A 20,794-nucleotide genomic window follows, 5' to 3' on the forward strand; every position below is an offset into this window, starting at 1 on the left:
CCTCAGCATCTCACAGGTTGCTTGTTAATATAGAATGGGCAGAAAGGCTACCATAGTGACAGATCCTAATATCCCTATCAGCTTTAGTTGTGAAAAGGAGTACTGATTGAAGAAATGTAAGGCATCTCACAGAGCTACCTCACATGCTAGCTAAGCGGCTAGTTCACTGCATTGGGAATTCTTTGTATGACCTGCTACACTAACCTAGTACTGACCCAAGGCTGCTGTCACTTGGCAACAAATAGGAGCTGTGACTCACTCAGTGGGAGATAAACACATTTGTCAACTACTGGAGAGATCGGGGACCAGACCTGCAGCTTTTCATAACTCTCTCATGTTGACAGCTGTGGCTCTGAAGGCACTGCACTACTTTGCACATAAATTGTTTCACGAAGCTGCTGGAGCTCTACCTGTACTTACCTATTACATCAGAGAACAGGGAAGGAAACTACGGGACTTGAAATAGGAAGAGGTAAAATACTACAAAAAATTCTGGGCTTGAAAATAGGGTGTGCAGTGTGTACATCTAGGAACATAGTTCCAGCTGTTCTAACAGAGGCTGCTGTAACACTGAGGCTGTCTTTACACGAGCAATTATGACAATTGACAGGGGGCCAAGACAAGAATCTGCAATGTTCATTTCATCACAGCACACAGATGGAAACTACCACAGTGTCAGCAGGGAAATAACAAAAATCTTCTATCAGAGCCATATCTGAAAACACTATTTTTTTCTGTTTCTCTGAAGGAAATGACATCATTGTTAGAATCATTAATATCTTTATTTGATGAAGTAAGTTTTGGATCAAAAGGTAATGTATTAAAACCAGTATTATAAATACATATGGTAAGAGTTGGAGCTCAAAGGGAGTCTCCAAGTCTTTCTGTTTCTCATCCTACAAATAGGAGGACAAGATTTATTTACAACTCTCTTATAAAGCTACTCAGTGAATCACACAGCTGGTATGAAAAAAAGTGCTGGTTCCAAAGGAGCTGAGTCAGAACTGGTATCCCAGAGCAATTTGCAAAAGCACAGAGGGTTGCTGTTGCCCCTTCTGGGGTTCAAATTCTTGGTAGGTTATAAGACCCTCTACTGTGAAAAGATTACCATTACATTTATTTTCAATCTGTTGGGAAACTAGGGTTTATCTTCTATCTCTTCAGCCTTAAAAATGCAATTTGTTTTTGGTTGAAGGAAGGGATCAAACTGAAATCCTTCAAGCTGGACAAGGAATTACTTAGCACTTGCTAAAAGTGGAACATCAGCTTCATGGGAAAGTGGTAGAGTGAAGCTGGTGAGGTCATGGCTGGAGGGAAGAATGTTCCCTTTCAGGTCCAAGTCACAAAAGTTCAGTGTTGGACATAATGGAAGGAACATAAAGCTGCTCTTCCACATCTCACTCTATCCCTTCCAGTGGCCTTGGTAGAAGGAGCTACTTTTTCTGACTGTTCTGCAACAAAGAGACTTAGGGTGCACTGTGACTTAGGGAACAGACATGAATTGTAATTCTTACTGGAACACAGAAATTTGGCTCGTGACAGAGTGTAATACACAGCATGCAAAGTCACAAACTCAAGGAAAGTAATGCAACTCTCTGCTGTAAGATGAAGGCTCCTCAGTCTTTGCTGAAGAACAGTCTTGGTGATGATGAGCAGTGACCTGGATGCATTAGCTGATCAAAGGGTAGCTAAACTTCCACCACAAAGCTGTCACAGCAGAAGCAAAAAAATCCTAGCTGTTATCACTTCTTTCCAAAAGAAAGAGGAACTTCCTGCCATACTGGAAATATAAGGCTTCCAGGCACACTGGAAGAATGTGTATAGGTTTTGTTGGTACAGAAATACTGTCAGGTTGCAAAGATAAAAATTCTAACAAGAAAAAAAAATCTTATCTCCAACCTATCCTGACAGTTGCAGCTCTAGAGGTAGAGTCATTATTCCTTTTTTGTTATTTGTCATTATCCCTCCTCTATCTACCATTTGTGGATTCCTTTTTCCAAAAGGAATTTCTACAACTTTAGTGAAAAATGGCACAAAGAGGAGCAAGAAAAGATATCCCTTGTTAGGACAACCTTTGTCTAGCAAGTAGAGATTAACTCGGGCTTCCTCCAGAAAAAAGTTTTTAAATTACAGAAAAATAAACTAGTTCAACCGAATTTGATATTTAATGGTCCATTAAAACGAGCTACAAGCCAAATTACAAAGATTTGAACAGTGAAGTGATCTGCAGCTACAACTCCTTTTCATCATGATAAATTACCACTTAAGAATAAGACTGCAATAGCCAACACACACTGGTTTAGAGCTGTGCACTATCTTGTCCAAGGGATGAATTTGTAACTGAAATTTAATCTGTTAAATTGAACTGTGGATTAAGAAGCAAAATGCAAACCCCCAAAAAGTCAAAAACACAGCACTTAGAAAATGTGGAAAAACTCAGTAGTCATGAGCTGCAGCACAAATTCCTGAGCTCTACTCACACTAGAAATCAGCACAGATTATGAAGCACTGTTTTTTCTCCCAAAGGCTGGTGGGAAACACTTTTCAGAAACATGAAACTCACCAACACAAGTCTGCCCATCTGCTGCAAACTGGTATCCCCCAACACACTCGCAGCGGTAGGTTCCCGGCTGGTTGTTGCAGTCTGCATTGCTGCCACACAGCCCTGGCTGCTCTGAACACTCATCAATATCTAGGGTATTAAAAGGATCTTGGTTATTATAAAAATGCATTTGATATGGATGCCAGAAATCAGAAACTTGGGAACTTAGATTAATAGCAGCCTTCTGTACTCAGGCCACAGATAGGATAGACCATACCTCTTCAGAGATATTAATAACCTGAAAATAATTTTTGAGGTAACTGTGTCCTCAGCTAATCTGCACCAAAAAGAAGAAAACAAACCAGAAGTTCTATCATAGGGTAATAAGGGGATGCCATGGAAAATTGCAGAAGAAAGAGAAGCCAAAGAAAATGCAGCCTTAGGTGATCAGAAGCAATAACTACTGGGGGAGCATGAACTCTAGGAAAGGCTTCCTTCCCCTTTCATTATCCATAGACATCTCTAATCCACTGCTGCCCAACTCACAGCATCAGAGGACTGTAAGGGATAGTGTGATGCTGTTGTTTTCATTTGCAATTTGATTTAAGGGTTGGAGTGGGAGGAGAGTTGTGCTTTGGGTTTTAAAAGCCCCCAAACTTTTAATAGGGATGTAGTTAATAGGGATGACACAATTCATTAACACACATTTTCAGCTCTTGAAAATGAGTATTAGTGCTGTGATTTGATTGCAAGGCAAAACCCAAATACACTAGCAATACAGAGCTAGACAGAACTGGGAAATATGAGTCTTTTGGAATAGAAATGGATTTTCAAAGTAGATAATGAAAAAGATTATTCCAATGAATTGCACATATCTGTGCTCTGTCTGCATGTGCATTTCCTATTTCTCATTTCCCTTGAGATCTTTTAAGCTAGTTGATTCATTTTAACCAGAACTAGCATTATAGTAAATTTCTCACAACTACATTCCCACGTGTTTTATAAAAAGATGAACTGGGTGGGAAAGATTCTTTGCAAGATAAGAAAACACACTTTTCAAGACAGTCAAACTTACTTACTTTGATTATTGAGATAATCAAACCCAGCACCCCTCTAACCTTAAAATCAGCCGCTCAGGGCAGCTCATTTTGCTGAAACGGCTAGTCCTGAGGGTCAATATACACCAAGAAAAATAAATTCTACATAAGTTTTCATTTTGCAATGTATTGAAGTCTTCTGATACCATAACAAACAGTTCCATCTCCACGGAAGCCGATCGAACATTCACAGAAGAAACGATTCCCAGTTCCCGGACGGCACACGGCGTTGGTGTCACAGTTGTGAGTGCCAGTGTAGCAAGGATTCCGGTTAATATCAGCAGAACCATCTGGCAAGAGAGACCATATTTAGCCTTGATGACTCTGTCCAAGTAATAGCACCCAGTTAAGGCCAGGAAGGAGGTTGCTCATAACACACATTAAACAAGGAAACACTTTTTTTGCATCAGGAAGAAAGGGCCTTGCAAGTGATATTTTAGATATGTGTTTAATAGCACTTGTATTCCTTGTTACTTGTACAAAGGACTACTGAGTTAAAAAAGAGCCACAAAAACAAAAAACTCTCTAAAGAACAAAACAAAGAAAATTAATTTTCCAGTCACTGACAAAAGACTCAAAACATGATTCCTAACAGCATGGTTTCTTAATTTAATTAGCAGAACTTTATTTTGTAACAAACAAAAGTGAGCACAGCCTTGTTTTATACGCATTTGGTGTACGTTTTCAAATTGTCCCTTTGCTTTCTTTCTGATATCAGTGAAAGCTTGGATAGTTCATCCAAGAAAATACCTTTCATAAGCAGCCTACAATTCAAAGATAAAATGTCATGTTTCATGACAAATTATAGAAACTCATCCATGGTAAATCTCATTCCCCTCTTTTGCTCTTTTCTCTGACAATGCCCTTCCCAAAAAATTAATAGAGGAATTATAAATTAGGTAAAGATAAACAACATACTCCATGCATCCAAGTGGGAATAGATTCAAGGTGGTGTATTGAGAGTATTTCAAAGAATTAGACATAAACCCCAGTGAATTTCAAGAACAGAGCATCACTTAAATACTCTTTCTCAAGTCAAAATACAAATTTTCAACAGTTCCATTTCTCTCCTTCACTGGTGAATCTGGACTGCTACCAAATAATCAAATTAATTCATTTAACTGATTAACACCCAGCTAAGGCAAGGTAAAAAAAATGGATGACTGCCCTTAATTGCTTACAAAAGAGAAAAGCAAAATGTGCAATTGATACATACCACTGATGGGGCCGATGGAATTGCTCATGGCATATCGCAGGATCTGCTCGTCTCTGTTGTACAGGACAAACACACTGTCCACCGAGAGCTGCTGAGTGGCAGGAGCAGAATGGGGGGACTCATCGTGGATGCATTCATCAAAGGAGATGGTCTGGCGCCACTGATAGGCACCCGTGTACGTGGAAGCCACTCCATCCCTTTCTGGCTCTGTCACCGTGTACTCCCTCGAGGACGATGAAGTGATCACTGCGACACGACAGCAAACACACTGATCAGAGCAGGGACCAAAAACATCCTGTCAAATGTTATCTGGAAACATGGGATGCAGTCTGTGTAGTGCAAATGGGAATTTTAAAGGCTGGAGGCTGTGAAAGTGGATGTATTTCCATGCAAAGGAACAAGCACTTAAGCACACTTTCTATTTTCTCAGGTATCACAGAATTTATTTCAAAAATTAGCAATTTTATTTATTTTGACACATTAAAAAAATTTAACTTTACTTTCTGGATTTCCAAATAATGAAAGGAAAATTCAACTCGGCAAACTCAGATGTTCCTTTAGTTTCCTTTTTAGATCTCCAAGCTAAGCACAACAGTCATCTCACCTGCCTAAGCTACACCCACTTTTAGTTCTTTGTAGGCTATTAGTCTTGGATTTTAACAGAGCCCTGAAGAAGCTGCATTTATGAGAGCTGCTGCTTCACAACAGTTTTCTGTATTGTGAAAAATTGTGAATAAAACTCTTCAAAAAGATCTGGGCTTGTGGATCCTCCCACTAACAGAAAGGTCCTCAGTACACCACAATTCTTTGTTTGGACACCAGAACATACCTATACCCATCCACTTGCAGCAGCAGGCTAAAGCTGGATTTCTGCCAAGTCCATTAGATATGCCATAGGACAGCAGAATTGCAGCTGTTTGAGTCCTGGTAAATCAAATCCAGCCTGAAGGACACCTCCCTCTAGCCTCTGACTTTACAGGAGCAGTATTTCTGCCAAGTAGGCAACTATTCTGTAGAGCAGACACTGCCCAAATTCTCAGCTTGTTCAGGACAAAGCAGAAGCTTCCTGCTGCTTCCACTTTCTCCTCCTCCCAGTCCAAAACAACAGGCAAAGCACAAGCGGGTTCATCACTGGCTACCAAACTCAGACATTAGTGAACATAAGGCAGTGATGATGTAACCACACAATTTTCTAGCTCTAGCAACCAAAAGTGCACTCTTGGAGAAAAGTGCAGTGTCTCCAGAATTCATGTGCACATGGGTGCAGCACAGGCTGCTTCATCTGTACTATTCATGCCTTTGACAGCTGGGCTGGCTGGCCAGCAGCAGCACTCCAACCTCACTTCTCTACCTTTTGTATTGAAACACACATAATTTTATCTAGGAAGAGGAAAGAAAAATAATTAAGCAAAACAAGATTGCCCTGCAAATAGTGAATGAAGAATGGTTCCATTAGGAAACCTACGATCTGTGATAAAGGAATTGAAAGAGAGGAGTACTGAAGAGACAATGTAGGAAGCTGATGAGGGAATTAAGAGGTAATTCTCCAGCTAGTTGTTAAAATTCAGCTCAAATAATACTGATAAATGCTTTCAGAGTCATTGTGATGAAGTTTACATGAGACAAGGTGGTAAACAATGGGTTTAGTCTCATCAAAGATCACAGTTCACTTAATGACATTACCACAAAAAGTTATACACCAGTATAGGGCTAAAAGAGCTGTGGAGTTACAGAGAAAACCTTTACCACTTGCATACTGCCATCAACAGCATAAAAAAAAGGTCAACAAAAAGGGAAATCAAGAGTGTTTTGCAAACAACGGTTCAGAGAAAGTTAAACCTGTATTTTTTTCAATGAAAAGATTAGAAATATTTGCATTCTCCCACTCAAAATCCACCTTCTTTTGAAACCTTTTCCTAAGGGGTAAAATGCAACTTTCTAAAAGTCAAAGGGTCCTAAATACACTTGTATTTAGGGAAATAAAAAGGGAATAAAAGAATGTTTTTCAGATTGCCTTAGGCTCTGCTTTTTGCACTTTCTTATCATTTCATTCTTATGGAACCTTACCAGAACTAGAAGTGTGGTAGAGTTCAGTGTAGGGCTCTATATGGACTGATGCCCCAGATGGGATCTCAGGTATTCTGCCCTCCATTTCTGTGCTGATGGTGAGGTGACCATGCTCATCAATGCCACTGAACTTCTGCTTTACAACCAGCTTCTCATTGTTGCCAAGAAAAGTTACTTCTGTTTGCCGTGTAAACTCACCACCTAAAGAAAGAGGATTAGTTTAACACTAAACTTAATAGAGGTTTCCAACTCCTTCTATTCCAAATATTGCTTCTGGTACATAAAATATAAATTACTATTGTCTACAAGTTTTGATGCAGCACAATTGCTAATGTCTTATGTTTCTAATGAAATAACTTTCAGAAGTATACTGATAATAGATATTGAAAGTAAATTTTTTTAAGCACTGCACATGATAAATCACAAATCCTTGCCCTGGGGCAATGGTGTTTTAATAAAATTAAAAAGAAGTTCTGACTAAGCTAATAGCAGTAGGCCTTATCCTACCATTTAAAAGGATATTTTAGAGAAAATTCCCATTAGGAGTACAGAGAGTTAAAAAGAAAAAATCAAAATCCAGGACATCTGTTTCCAAATCAAAACCAAACGGAATATATGTTGTAAATTCCAGAACAAGCTCCAAACATACTAAATCCAAGAAAATCCCAACCCAAAAAGTTGTGTTCAACTAAATTCACATTACAAGTCTGTAAAGGATCAAATTTTCAAAAGAAACACATGTTCTCCTAGAACAGATTGAATCTACAGCTTGAATTCACAGCAGCACAACCAACCAGATTTGGCATTAATCTCTTATGAAAAGCTCGAATTGTGAGCAGGGGTTTCCCTCAAACTAGCTAAGAGAGTCATTTGCGTGTCATGCAGCAGCTGTTTCTGTAAAGTGCTTCAGACCCTCAAGAGGTCAGGTTGCCATTTCTTTTTTGCTCTGTTGGTACAATCAGAGATTTAACAAGTAAAATCTCTTGAAGATGTAGGAGAACCTTTTTTTAGTAACTATGTACACTCTAGTAACAACTCTTCCAACAGATCTTTTTAATAATCTCTTTCTTGAGGAGAAACTGGTCAAGCCAATCTTCTCTCTAACACACTTAGTTGTTGTACACTGACAGTAAATTAAAAGGTCTATTGTCTATATATTGTAAACAAGAAAAATGGTGAGAAACTTGATTACAAAAAACCATTTTGCAGCTCAGAATAGATGTGTGTTTTCACCCTATATTGCTTCTAAATACAGATTTCTTTTCTATCAAGACAGAGAAAAGTATAGCAATTTTAAACACTAATTTAGAAGTTACCAGTAATGCTGAATCCATTTTTATATCCTTGCTGTTCCACAGCAAACATCCATCCTATGATACCTCCAATAGAGGCAAGAGGCAGCAAAGAATACCCCAAAGTTTCTGGGATTGTGCTGATAGCAGTGTAGGCACGCCCTTGGTTCATCACAACATAGGAGTGGAGATCAGTGTTCTCAAATATAACTGGAACGGGATTGTTTCCTACAAAGATTCTTCCTCTGACCTTGCCGTTGACTCTCTGAGGAGAACCTGGCAAATCAATACAATGCATCAGAATAAATATCAGTACTCTCACACTTTCCAAGGAACATGGTCCAGAGTGTTCACAATGTTCAGTGTTTAGTGTTAAAATAACTGGCAAACAAATATTCAGAGTTCAGACAAGAAATTGCCATGTGCTTACTTGCTTATGTAGGTACATGCAAGTGTGTTGTCTTATGTGGATGATTAAATGGCCAAATTTGCCTGAAGAGATGCTGTTTATCCTCATTGAAAGTTCTGTCTGCAGGGATAACTTCATAACACTGTTACAGTGTGTCTCACAGTAAGTGGCAGACGGAAACTTAAGATCACACTTCATATCAATACACACAGAATGCAAATTTGTTCATTCCCTATTAGAAGACTAACGCATTAGGCATTAGAATAATTGACTTATTATTCTAACCCATTACATTTCTTGGCTCTGAACTACTGGCCATTTTGAAAACAGTCAGTGTTATACAGAAGTAATTATTTTGGATTGCTAATTTTCTCCTGTATATAATTTCCTACATTGAAGATTAAATTTCATTATCATCAGATCCTTCTTTTCTTGCTATGCAAAATCAATTTTATGAACTGAAAGCTAAGTAGGAGGTTTTGCTTTCCTGGTTTATAAAACACAGTCTTGCAGTAAACTATTTGAGTTGTTGAAATGCATCTGTACTCTGAGCCGAATTACTACAAGGATTACAAGTGTATACATAAGAAATTCCTTCATGGATTTTACACGGGAACAAAGTTTAAATGGGTATTTAACAGAAATCTGTCAAATCACCCTTTAGCAAAGCAGCTTAAGAGTCACAGAGGAGCCTTTGCTCTTTGGTTCACTGATCAAAGTTAATTTGTTCATCACTTTCAACTGTCCATTTCTAGAGTGAGGACTATATCAGATTATAACACGTTGGAACTTCATGGCTAATTCTAGGAAATACCACTGGATGTTATGTTTACTTTTAAATGATGTCACTTACAGAAGAAGTTTATTTTTTCTAGAAAGTCACATTAAAATGCATAAAGCATATAACTGACCACTCAAAATAATTTGTTTCACTCAAAAAAAACATTTCAAAAAGTAGAGCTTACTGATTCAAATGTCTTTCACTATATCTCAATGCTAAGTCTTTCAAAAAATTTTTATCAGGTCTTTTTTGGAATTAAATACAGGTCACCTCATTCAAGAACTCCATATGTAATTGTTGCTTATGTATCTAAATTTCAAACCAGTTACCTTCTGCTACACACTGTCTGCCATTTCCTTTGTAACCAGCAATACAGCTGCAACAAAACCCGTTGGGATAATCCTTGCAAATAGCGTGAACAGAGCACTGGTGACGGTTGTTAGCACACGTCTCTTGGACATCTGTGTGGTAGCGAAACACTGTGGAAAACAAGACCAGACATTCATATTCAATGTAATTACTGTGGTATTCACATATCCCTGGAATAGTTTAAAAATATCTCTGGACTCACTTGATCAGCTTTTCATTATTTCCTTAAGGAAAACAAACTATTGCAATTAATATTGGTTAACCTTGCAAATAACTTTCTACTATTTTGCAGAAAATGTCAGGGCTTCAGCTGTTTAATTATTTAGTTAGAAAACTGTTTAATTCTATTGACTTCAGCAGATCTATATTAACACAGATCAAGTAAAATTCCTGTTGAAACTAAACATACAATAGTTTTAATTTGTCCTTGTTTCCGAATCAAAACAAAAGGGGGACTTAACTTTAGAACAAAACCTTTCAGTATAGTACCCAGGACCATGCAGCAACTGATGCGCCCTGTAATCCTGTTTTACGCTGTTATTTAATGGAGATTGCAATTCTCATACCTGCTTCAAGAAACAAGTAACATCTGGGCAGTCAGTCACACTACTGACTAGAAATGCTTTATTAGAATTTAGAATTGCTAATTTCACCCTTCTAAGAATTGAGGTCATGAAACCCTAGCCAAAAAATTTTATGACAGCTTCCATTCCCAACTTTCTGAGAAAGGTCTGGTAGCTTGACTAGGGAACTGGTTTACTAGACTGGCAAGAACTGCATCTGAGGTGACATCCAAATTAACTACCTCAGTAAATAACACAAACTTATGACAGGTGCCCAGATTTTCAGATATTAAGCTAATGTGAAGGAAACATTGTTTCTTTGATAATTCAATTCCTTTCACATGTCTTTTTTGCAGCCTGTCCATGTTAGAAGAAGCTAAACTGTACAAAAGACCTTACCTATCCCAGTTTCATCAAATTCTTCCACATCTATGACTTGAGGTGGCTGTGGGGGGAATTGCTGAATCCGAAACTGGCGAGGTGGAGCTTTTGCTGTTGGGAAATGTTGAGGACTGTAAAAAGACTCAGTTGAAGGTGTTCCTGTTACATCTTGGTATGAAGTCAGAAAGTCTTCTGCAGCTAACTGAGGAACACTGTATGTGACAAGGTGCTGATCCTCTTCAGTGCTGTCTGTGCTACTTGTGATATACTGCTGTGTTATTTCAGTGGAACCATAGTCAGACATGAAGGGCTTAGAAGTCATCTCCTGGTCTTCTTCGTTGGGCTCTACAGTCTCCAAAATGTTGCTGATTTTGGCAGGCACGATACTGTCAGATGAGCTACCAATGTCAAACACCCAGACACCCTGCTTCCCAGCATTGCTGCTTCTGTCAAAGACAAGCACATGCCAAATAAAGCAAGCTGTGTGGTATTTCTAGCCTACACACAATGTTATCCTTCACTGTGAAGTGTCAGGAAAACCTGTCTCATTATCTTACCTACATTACATACTTACCTATAGGTACAGTTTATTCAGCTGCGGAACACCCCTGACAGTTTGAGTAACATTTTTTCTTCTCCTGACCCAGAGCTCTGTTGAGAATTTCTAGCTCTCTTGTCTCCAAAGCAGTGGGAGCAGAAGGAGATTTTAGGGCCACAAAGATCTTGCTACCACTTACTAAAACTTTCTAACTCATTCCTTTTCCTACTAGTTCACTCTCTCTTTCAAAAACACGAACACACAAAAACAACCTGCCCAGGATACTTTACAAAGAGTTGAAGTCTAAGTGGTACTACTTATAGAAGAACTAAGTATACTGGAATTCCTGCCAGTGATAATGGGAATATGGACTTTTAACAAATTACACCAAAGTCCTCAAGGGGGTGGATATTTATCAGTGGCAAATCTTGTAACTTCTCATGCAGTGGCTAAAGGGATCTTATTAGTTCTCATTGATTCATGCTACAATTAAGAAAACCATGGAACTCTGATGTTTTCTTGAGGAGTTTAAACAAAGAAAAAAACATACTTGTACAGGTTTCTAATGCTGTCTTCATCATTAGCAATGACATTGTAGGATCCTGACTTTTCCCAAAAGTAGTAGTTTGTAGAGGCTTCACTAAAGCCAACTATAGCAGGAATATTTTCATCGTCATTCTTGGAGTATGTGCTATAGAACTGCAAGCCATCTTCTGGATAAAGGAAAATAGCATAGGAACTGGAATCAGAAGAGGCTAAGACAGCCTGGAACGTGTTTCTCTGTGGAAAAAAAAATACACATTTACTCATGTCAAAATAGTTAAGAAAGAGTATTTTTTTATTTTTAAATGCAAAATGAAAGTCAGAATTTTCATTAAAAAGAAAAAAATTACCAAAAGTAAATTACATCTGTAAGAAATAGTCAGATAGGCTGCCCAAAGCATAACAATTTTGAGGTCTGTAATGCTGTAGGATGCTATTTCATCTCTTTCAAATAACAGAAGTGATGTGCTAGACTAAATAAAAAATTCTGTAAACAGAATGTTTAAAGTAAAGTTCAAGCTTCATGTTGCTCAAGTCTTTTCCCACAGGAACACTCCTGCCTACTGTAGGAACCACTAGGACAGCACCTCAGATATCAGCTGTTCATTGCTACCAGGGTGCAGTATTGTTACTATAAACACAATGCTTGAGCCAAGTTCAGCAAAAGAAATTAGTTGTTGCCATAAAAAGCAGTGCTAAGTAATGGTAATGTTCTCATCAACTTTCACAATTATGGTATACAAAGCTACATATCCTTGCAGGATAGTACCTGAATGGTTTAAAAAGGGGAAAATTATTTGTGAATAATAATAAAAATAACCTTTAGCTATTTCTTAACCCAATACTAGCTGCAAAACATGAGCTTTTTCTGATTTATGCAGTATCATCTGTTCAAAATGGGCTTAAGATCCTACTAATCCATATAGTTATCTGATTTTACATAGTTTGATGTCAAAGTGACTTAAGAGTCTTCTGAAAAATGCAAGCCAGCAGGATTACATTTCCCAGAGGGAGGTCAGGATATTCTGGTTCAGTTATTATCCCAACACATTTAACATTCAAAGTAAGAGTCATTAGGAAACACAACTAAATCAGCTATGTAGTTTCAAGCATTATCTTTTGAATTAGTAAAACATTATTAAAATAAATCTCAAGTAAAAGTTCTGGAAACTCCTATTTTGCTGCAGCCTTTTCGACGACGATATATACTCTTAGGTCTGCAGAATTCAAATTAACACAAAGAACTTCAAGCCTTCAAAGCAAAAGGTTACAGCATTACACTTTAGCTGAGCATGTGTCCAACACGACTTAAAGCTCTGATTAACATTCACCTTTTCTTCCAAAGCATGATCTTCTCCTGGTGCCTGGAAAGGAGCCACAAGCTTCCAGGTAACAATAACAACACTGCTGGGTTCAAAAGCAGTCTCAGGAAAACCTCTTTTGATGTAGTCCGATGCAAGTTGCAAGACATCTGAGGATGAATCTTCTCTGTAATACACATTTCCATGTCCATCTGTTGTGTCCAGGTCAGCCATAAAAGGAGCAATAGCCCCAAAACTCACTGGGAATTGACCAAGGTATTTTTCTTCACTTGAGGGTTCATTCACTGCAATAATCCCATTAGTGGTAACCTAATAAAAAGATGAAAATTATAACACAACTGTCTCCCACACAGGTACTCCATATCACAATATTTTAATTTTAATTCAAAAAGAAATTGTATCAAAAATAAAGTTTTGTGTTTAAAAAGTAACTGTGGTTTTTTTTAAGCTTTTAGGTTTTTTTATCCCATGTCAGGAGTCCTGAGATTTCGGTTACCCAAAATCAGAGGTCAACTTTACAGATAGAACAGCCTTTTTTTCCTAGATAAAGATTTTATCTATTTAGATTTCAGACACCTATTGTCTCTTCTAACAAGGATGTACATAAGATTCCCACCAATGCTTCAGAAGGTGATAGAATTTCTGAGCGAAGAATTAATTCACACATAGATGCCAACCCAAAATAACTGCTCCATGCTTATATATGGTAATAGCCTGGATGAAGTCTTTTGGGAAGACACAGATTTCTCTTTGCCTGGCCAGGACTGCTTTAGTATTCACTTCACTACAGCCACCCTCCTAGGAACTTCTTTGCTACTGTGCAAGGCTAACAACAAGCTGCTGCTCACTCTGAAGACATGCTGTGAGAACAGCTCTTATACCAGAGGCTGTAGAGCCTAAGAGACAGAATTTCCACAGCAGATACAGGCCACCCTACGAATTCCTTTACAGCTGAGTGCCCTGACACAGCCCGATAGGAAAATGGGTCTAATACCTGAAGGGGGTTGGGGGAAGGAATTTACATACTTGGTCTGCAAATGCATAGATACTGGCTCAGGGAGATTCAACCCATCAGTGAGATGATGATTCACAGTCAGCCACCTCTGACTAAAAGTGAGATAAATACAAACATCCAGGTGCTAGGTCACATCCAGGTGTGACAGCCAAACTCCACTACAAACCAGAGCTGGCTCTCACACACAGTGAGCAAGACTACAGGTGTCAGGCCTTGAGGCTGTGCACAAAGAGCACACACAGAGTTTTTTGTGCCCAGCCCTTCCACCAGCTGTGTTTGGCACTGACTCAGCCACATACAAATCCACCTCCAAGTACTGGACTGCCTGCTAACAGGACACATCTGATACCTGCAGGGCAGCCAGGCGCTCACTCTAGAGCTGCTGCCACATACACAGGGGACTCAAAATGGGAGAGAGGTCCCAGAACTGTCACCATAAGCTATGAAATTAAAATTGCCATCTCCCGCAGATTTATCTCACTCACAGGGATTCTTGTGAATCCAAGAAGAACAAACTGTTGATGGATCTTTTACACATTCAAGATACTGTCAACATGACAAAATCTTTACAAATGTCTAGAAGTGGGTCAGAATGGCTGCTGACTTAGACTGCAAGGCCACCTAGCCCAGTAGCCTGCCAGCTTAGAGATTCAGCAAAAGAAGAGGACATGCACATACTTCTCCAGTGAGCCTCCAACTGCATCCACCTCAAGGGATTCCCTGTGGTTTGACTGTTTTATCTCAGCGGATGTCTTTCTCATATTTGTTGAGTCTTGTCTTAACACATACAAACTCTATGCATCCACAAAATCCCTTAAAAAGGAACTCCACTAATGTATGAGTCAGGTCTCTCCTACTTTTGTTTGCTTTCAGTCTGGCTTCCCCCTCCATTTGATGGCCCTAATTTTTTGCATTGGGACATAGAAAAATCCTACCCAGTGTCTCCCACTATGTAATTTCTCCTCCAGAATTAAGACCCCCAGCCTATTCATGTACTCCCTGTCAAGAGCTGTTCTCTGTCTTTGATCACTCTTATTTTCTCCACATATTTCTTCACTGTTTTCCACTTGGTAAACAAGGAGGCCAGCAGGAGGCCACACATATTCTTCACAGAGAAATTGTGGTCTGTGCAAGCCCATCAAGGATGCTGGCTACTTGTGCCTTGGCAACATCTTTAAAATCTGGACCACCACTGCTGCTAGACACAGTAAATCAGAAAGAGTAGTATGATACAGATCACTCCTCCATACACAAGAAACACCTATACCTTGAACTCTCCTTTGGCTACCCAGAGGGTCAGAGCATGTCCCCTGACACAGGCCAGTAGTCAGTCAGCTTGGGGTATAACTGGATAATTCTTATCACAAACCATTAGCTAAAACTTGGCAAACACTTCCCACAGTATATCAGATTTTATCTTAAAAGTGGCTTGACGTATGCTGACTGTATTTTCTGCAGAAAATTGTATAATTGCAGATGCACAATTTCATTAACAGCTAGAGTGTAAAATACTAAAAAAGTTAAGACCCTGTAAAAATAGGTGAGTTGGCTTTATATATGAACAGTATATCTAAGCTATATAAGCCGTAAATAATCTCTGCAAACATGTTGGGAAAGCAGGTCATGTTAGAAAGGGGGAGAAGAAGCTGAATAGTGTGAAAATTTTTACACTAGTCGTTCATGTCTTGACAATGGCCACAGACCCTAAGGTGAGCTATGAATCTGAGGAATAAAGAACTAAAAAGACAGCATGGGTTACCTAATTACAAACCCTACAACTGGAGTCAGACATGTAAGAGAAATCTAGTCCAAAAAAGTTCCCAGAATTCCTGCAACATCTGTACACCATAAAATGCTTCATATTCTTGTAAAACAAAGCTAAAATATGAGCTGAAAATAAAAACCCACCAATCATGCCATACCACTGGAACACAGGATGGAGAGTGGTGGCCATTACAGTCTGTTTGCTATGACCTTTTAGCCAAGAGATGCACTCCCTCTTTAAAGTCATAAATTTAGTACAAGTTAAAAGTTTTCCTTCTGCTTTCTTACATTTTTACACAAACAGCCCTACTCTTGCAGAAATCCTCTTGTGAGGTATGATTGGTGTTTGAGGTATTTTAAACAAATTCCATGCTCTTCATCAGATCTGGTGTGTGTAGATTTTGCAGCTTCATGATCCCCCATTTATGGCAGGGATTAAAATAGCATTAAGAGAAAATACAATCAGGACTGGTTAATACTGCAGAATAAAGCAGAAGCCAGAAGAAATGGCCCTCCTCTTTTCACCTCTTAGTGACATGTCTCTAGATACTCCTTTCCTATTTGCTAAAAGCTTTAATGTAAGAAGTAATTTTATTAAGGAGATGCAAACCCCATCTTAAAACTTTTTTTAAAGAAAGTTTTTAAATGAGACAGTTCAGTTTTAAATGTCTAGGGAATGTTTCAACAACCCAGAAAACATTTGCAAGTCATCACATGAAAATAAATAAACCAGCTGATCAATTTGTGCAGAGATTTTTAATGCAAAAAAAACCCCCTCACTAATAATGAAAGTAAATGTTTTTGGCTTTCAGATTCAACAATACATTTATATTGACAAAGACAGTGAATACTCATTTAACTTCACCCTGCTTCTTTCAAGGTCACAAACATAGGTTTAAGTGTGAATCCCACAATAAAGAGCAGTAATTTGGCGTAAGTACTGGGTTTCATCAAAGCATCATTCCTGTCAAAAGGGAAAGGGGGGAAAAGAGGCCTCAGGTGGGCGTTGTCTAAAGACAAGCTTTAGAGTGTGTCTTTCCTTTTAGGGTATAACACTATTTAAATTGACAGGAACTAACATAGATGTATTTTTAGCATGTTAAACTTCTGGATTACATGCATAGTTAACATACATTTGTGGTTTGTAGCAGAACCAATAATGCACATACACAGTTATAGGTCCACCTTGAAAATCAAATGAGAAGAGGAATTCAAAATAAGGAGTACTTCTATTAACAGAAAAATTGTATCTTTGTGTGTACAACAAAAAATTAAAGTTTCTAACAAATGAGGCACTTTCTCCCCGTTCAATGACTAGATATTTTATGGGCTTGAATATTTCTGCATAAAAAAAACATTTAGAAAATTTGAATTTACTTTTATAATGAAGTGACAGTTGACCTATAGCAGCAAAGCTTTCTAATACAAACATGACCAACTATTTACTTAAGAAGCTAATAGAAGTAAGGATTAAAAAAATGGAACCAAGCTTGCATTTCCTAAATGGAGGTAACTCCTAATCATTCCATTTTTCCACCAGTGAGTTTCAGTGTAAACTGAAAAAGCCTTAATAAAAGTGTGTTATTAAAACAAATAGAATAGTATGGGTTAGTGATAGAGTTCAATGCTATAAATCTTACATACAAAAGCACCATATTGAAGATTACAATATGTGAAAGTCTGTTTCCACTCATATGAAATAAAAGTGCTCTCTTCTGTCTGTGAGAGAAAATTTCATTACCAGGGATTTTATGACAACTTGGTACTAAACAATCACTTCACAGAATGCCTTGCCTTTCTATTTATGTGTGCAGCTAACTTAAACAACTCAGCTTCTCAACTGCAAAAAAAGATAGAAAGAGAATCCACACAAAATTTCTACGTAAAATGATGTGCACTAAATGTAAATTGTATCAGCTTCATAATATTTATTACCAACTAGCAATACATTGGGAACTCCAGCCAAGCAAGATCGTAGAGCCTCATAAATACACATTGCAAATACACAATAAAAATGTGTATTGTGAAAATTCATTAAAAACTGCTCAGTACATTTCCTTAACAGATATACTTCTCCTCTCCCTATGCCCATGAAGTTTCTACTGTGCTTCTGCTCTGCAATACTTGTGCCAGATTCAGTGCAAGAAAAAGCCTCTGCATAGTGTATAGACTGATGCTGAAATGCCATTCTTTAAAACTGCCCGTTCTTAGTACTGAGAGATTCTGGCAGAGCCCTGGAAGTGATTTGGAAATAGACTCTATATGGCTATTCTTTCAGGCAAAAACTAACTAGAACTGTTCCTGTTTGAGGGTGGGGCAAGTAGCAGGACCATTAAACTCAAGAAACCTAGACTGTTTAATCAATTTACTGCCCTTTGAAAACTCCGTCCTGCCTCTGTCGCTTACCTGACACGCTGCTTGCTATCTTAGTTTCTCAGTGGCTGAATATACAGTCCACTACCTCTCAAGAACATGTTTGTCCTTTTAAAAGCATATTTTTACTTGGTTTGACTAATCAGTGACAAAATTGAAGTACAGAAGGCAAAACAATGAACTAAGGGTCAAACTGAAGTCTGAACTCCACCTAGTACTTCATCTCAGTCAGCTTCAGTGAACAACATCCATTTTCCACACAAGCATAAACCAAATCCCTCAAAATTTTAGATTTCAGATATGATTTCAGGATTTATCTAAGTAGTGGCAGTATGGACAATGAAAAGGAGTGTAAATTATGTGTCAGCACTAATATGCCTCAGAGTAGCACAAACAAGTTATATCTTCAGTAAATACCCATGAAACACTCAAGTGCATGGGAGTACATTAAATTTTGAATGACTGCAATCACATGGAGCTCTAGTTTCCCAAGTGTCTTCATGTTGGTTAATGCACTGAGTTGCCTCTTAGATCCATGATACTAAACCACACTGCTTTATCGGGACAGGGAGGTGGGATTACATTTACCAAATATATACCCTAAACACATTGTGCCTTCCCTATCAAAACCTTTCCAAACATGCTACTCAGCATGTTCAAGTGCTAGCCTAGACGGGGCTTCAGGGGAAAAGAGGCAATCATAAAGTGTGCAGTGCCCTTGCAGTGTTCTGAAGACATGCTGCCATTTTAAACCATTTTCCTTAAACATGCTACTCAGCATGTTCAAGTGTAGCCTTGATGGGGCTTCAGGGGAAAAGAGGCAATGATAAAGTGTGCAGTACCCTTGCAGTGTTCTGAAGACATGCTGCCATTTTAAACCATTTTCCTTATGGCTGCTTTTGAGCAGCTCTGCTCCAGACAATCTGCTTTCAATCCCACCTTCAAACACTGAACATCAGCTATAAACGTGCACACACCATTCTGGGATGCAGATTCAGCTGTGAGACATGCTCACAAGGCTGAGACGTGCTTGCAGCCCAAAGCCTGCAATTACTATGCATATGGACTTCCTCCTCTTTGATCACTCTTACTGTCTCCACATATTTCTTCACCCGTTTCCATTCTGTAAATTTGTAAATAAGGAGACCACACATATTCTTCACAGAGAAATTATGGTCTGTGCAAGCCCATCAAGGATGCTTTAAGAGACTCAAAGCAAAGAACACGTCAGGGTGCCCAAGACATTAAGGAACAGAAAGCTCTTCCAGTGCTTAGAGATGCAATCTTCGACAGGTTAGGCTGCTGGTTAGACACCCCGCTTCAGTTTTGTGACTCTGGCATGCCAAAACACACAAAAGAGACCACAACGCGGATATTTCTGAGCCGAACACACTCTGTATGAGTGCAGAAAACGCCTGGAATGGCATTCACTCTGGCTAGTCGATTGCATTTTCTTTACGCTCCTGCTATCTGTTGCATTGTCTCCCAGCGGAGGCTGTGTACCTCGAAGAATCTGCCCGGCCATAGTGTGAGAAGGGAATTAACACGGCCCCGATACCCGACTGAACACTACTGGAACAATTAAGCTCTTTGGACGGACCTCTGGCCTCGGCGCTCTCGGAACCCACACGGAACCCACACGCACCACCGCGCACCCACCCAAAGCTCCCCGAGGCGTCCCCAGGCGCGGGTCCGACCCGCCGCCACCAAAGGGGGCCCCACACTCACATAGAGGGAGTGCACGGCCGCGCCGTAGAAGCGCAGCGCCGTGCTCAGCTCCAGCGCCGCCGAGTGCACATCGTCCCCGGGCTCCAGCGCGGCATCGCCGCGGTCCCGGCCGTGGGGCAGCAGCGCCAGCCGCTCTGCGGGCAGCGCCAGCGCGGGCAGCGCCAGGGCCAGCAGCGCCCAGCGCGGGCAGCTCGGCGGGGCGGCCCCGGGACCCCCGCGACCGCTCCGCCTGCCCGACGGGCTGGGCTGCGGGGGTCCGCCGCGGGGGTCGCTCCTGGCCCGGGGCTTCGCCCGCGGGAGCAAAGCGGCGTACGCGCATCCCGCGGGGACCCACCCTGGGGGCGCGGGGATGGGGATAGGGATAGGGATGCTCAGCCGATTTCGGGATCAGTGTCCCTCGTGAGGCGCGAAACTCGGGAAGTTAAGTCTGTGCCGGGTCGTAGGCATCCGGCAGAGGCTTTCAAAGAACCACGGCTCTCCGCAAGGGCCAGTGGGGTTTCTGCGTTAGTTTGGAAATCCAGCAGCTGCAGTACCTCTCAACAGCCAGAGAACCGAGACCAAATACCAAAATCAACGTGAAACAAAAATATGAATCCCCATGCTGCCTTCTGAAATAATTTTGATACCAGGTGCTCATTGTCGGGGGAAATGAATAAATACATTGGAATGTGTTTCGTAAATTAACACCATCCATGTCAGAATTGCATTTGGTTGTAAAATAAAACTAAAAAATGAATAAAACAAATCTGCAAACAAAAAATTGCTGATGATATGAATACAGATAAAAAATATGG

The 20,794-nt window shown here is 39.7% G+C and overlaps 1 protein-coding gene across 1 annotated transcript in view; it reads right to left on the reverse strand.

Moving 5' to 3' along the window:
- NID1 (nidogen 1) overlaps nt 1-20,794 on the reverse strand; it is a 53,397-nt gene that overhangs the window by 21,664 nt on the left and 10,939 nt on the right. The window contains exons 2-11 of the mRNA XM_039706830.1: nt 20,001-20,335; nt 13,130-13,429; nt 11,806-12,035; nt 10,736-11,163; nt 9,734-9,883; nt 8,239-8,490; nt 6,923-7,123; nt 4,856-5,101; nt 3,786-3,929; nt 2,564-2,692 (exon numbers count right to left, since the gene is read on the reverse strand). Of these exons, the coding sequence (XP_039562764.1) occupies nt 2,564-2,692; nt 3,786-3,929; nt 4,856-5,101; nt 6,923-7,123; nt 8,239-8,490; nt 9,734-9,883; nt 10,736-11,163; nt 11,806-12,035; nt 13,130-13,429; nt 20,001-20,335 (2,415 nt within the window). The remainder of the gene's footprint in view (nt 1-2,563; nt 2,693-3,785; nt 3,930-4,855; nt 5,102-6,922; nt 7,124-8,238; nt 8,491-9,733; nt 9,884-10,735; nt 11,164-11,805; nt 12,036-13,129; nt 13,430-20,000; nt 20,336-20,794) is intronic.

The sequence above is a fragment of the Passer montanus genome, unplaced genomic scaffold (genome assembly GCF_014805655.1).
Source record: "Passer montanus isolate IOZ18808 unplaced genomic scaffold, ASM1480565v1 scaffold2, whole genome shotgun sequence".
NCBI classification, from domain to species: domain Eukaryota; kingdom Metazoa; phylum Chordata; class Aves; order Passeriformes; family Passeridae; genus Passer; species Passer montanus.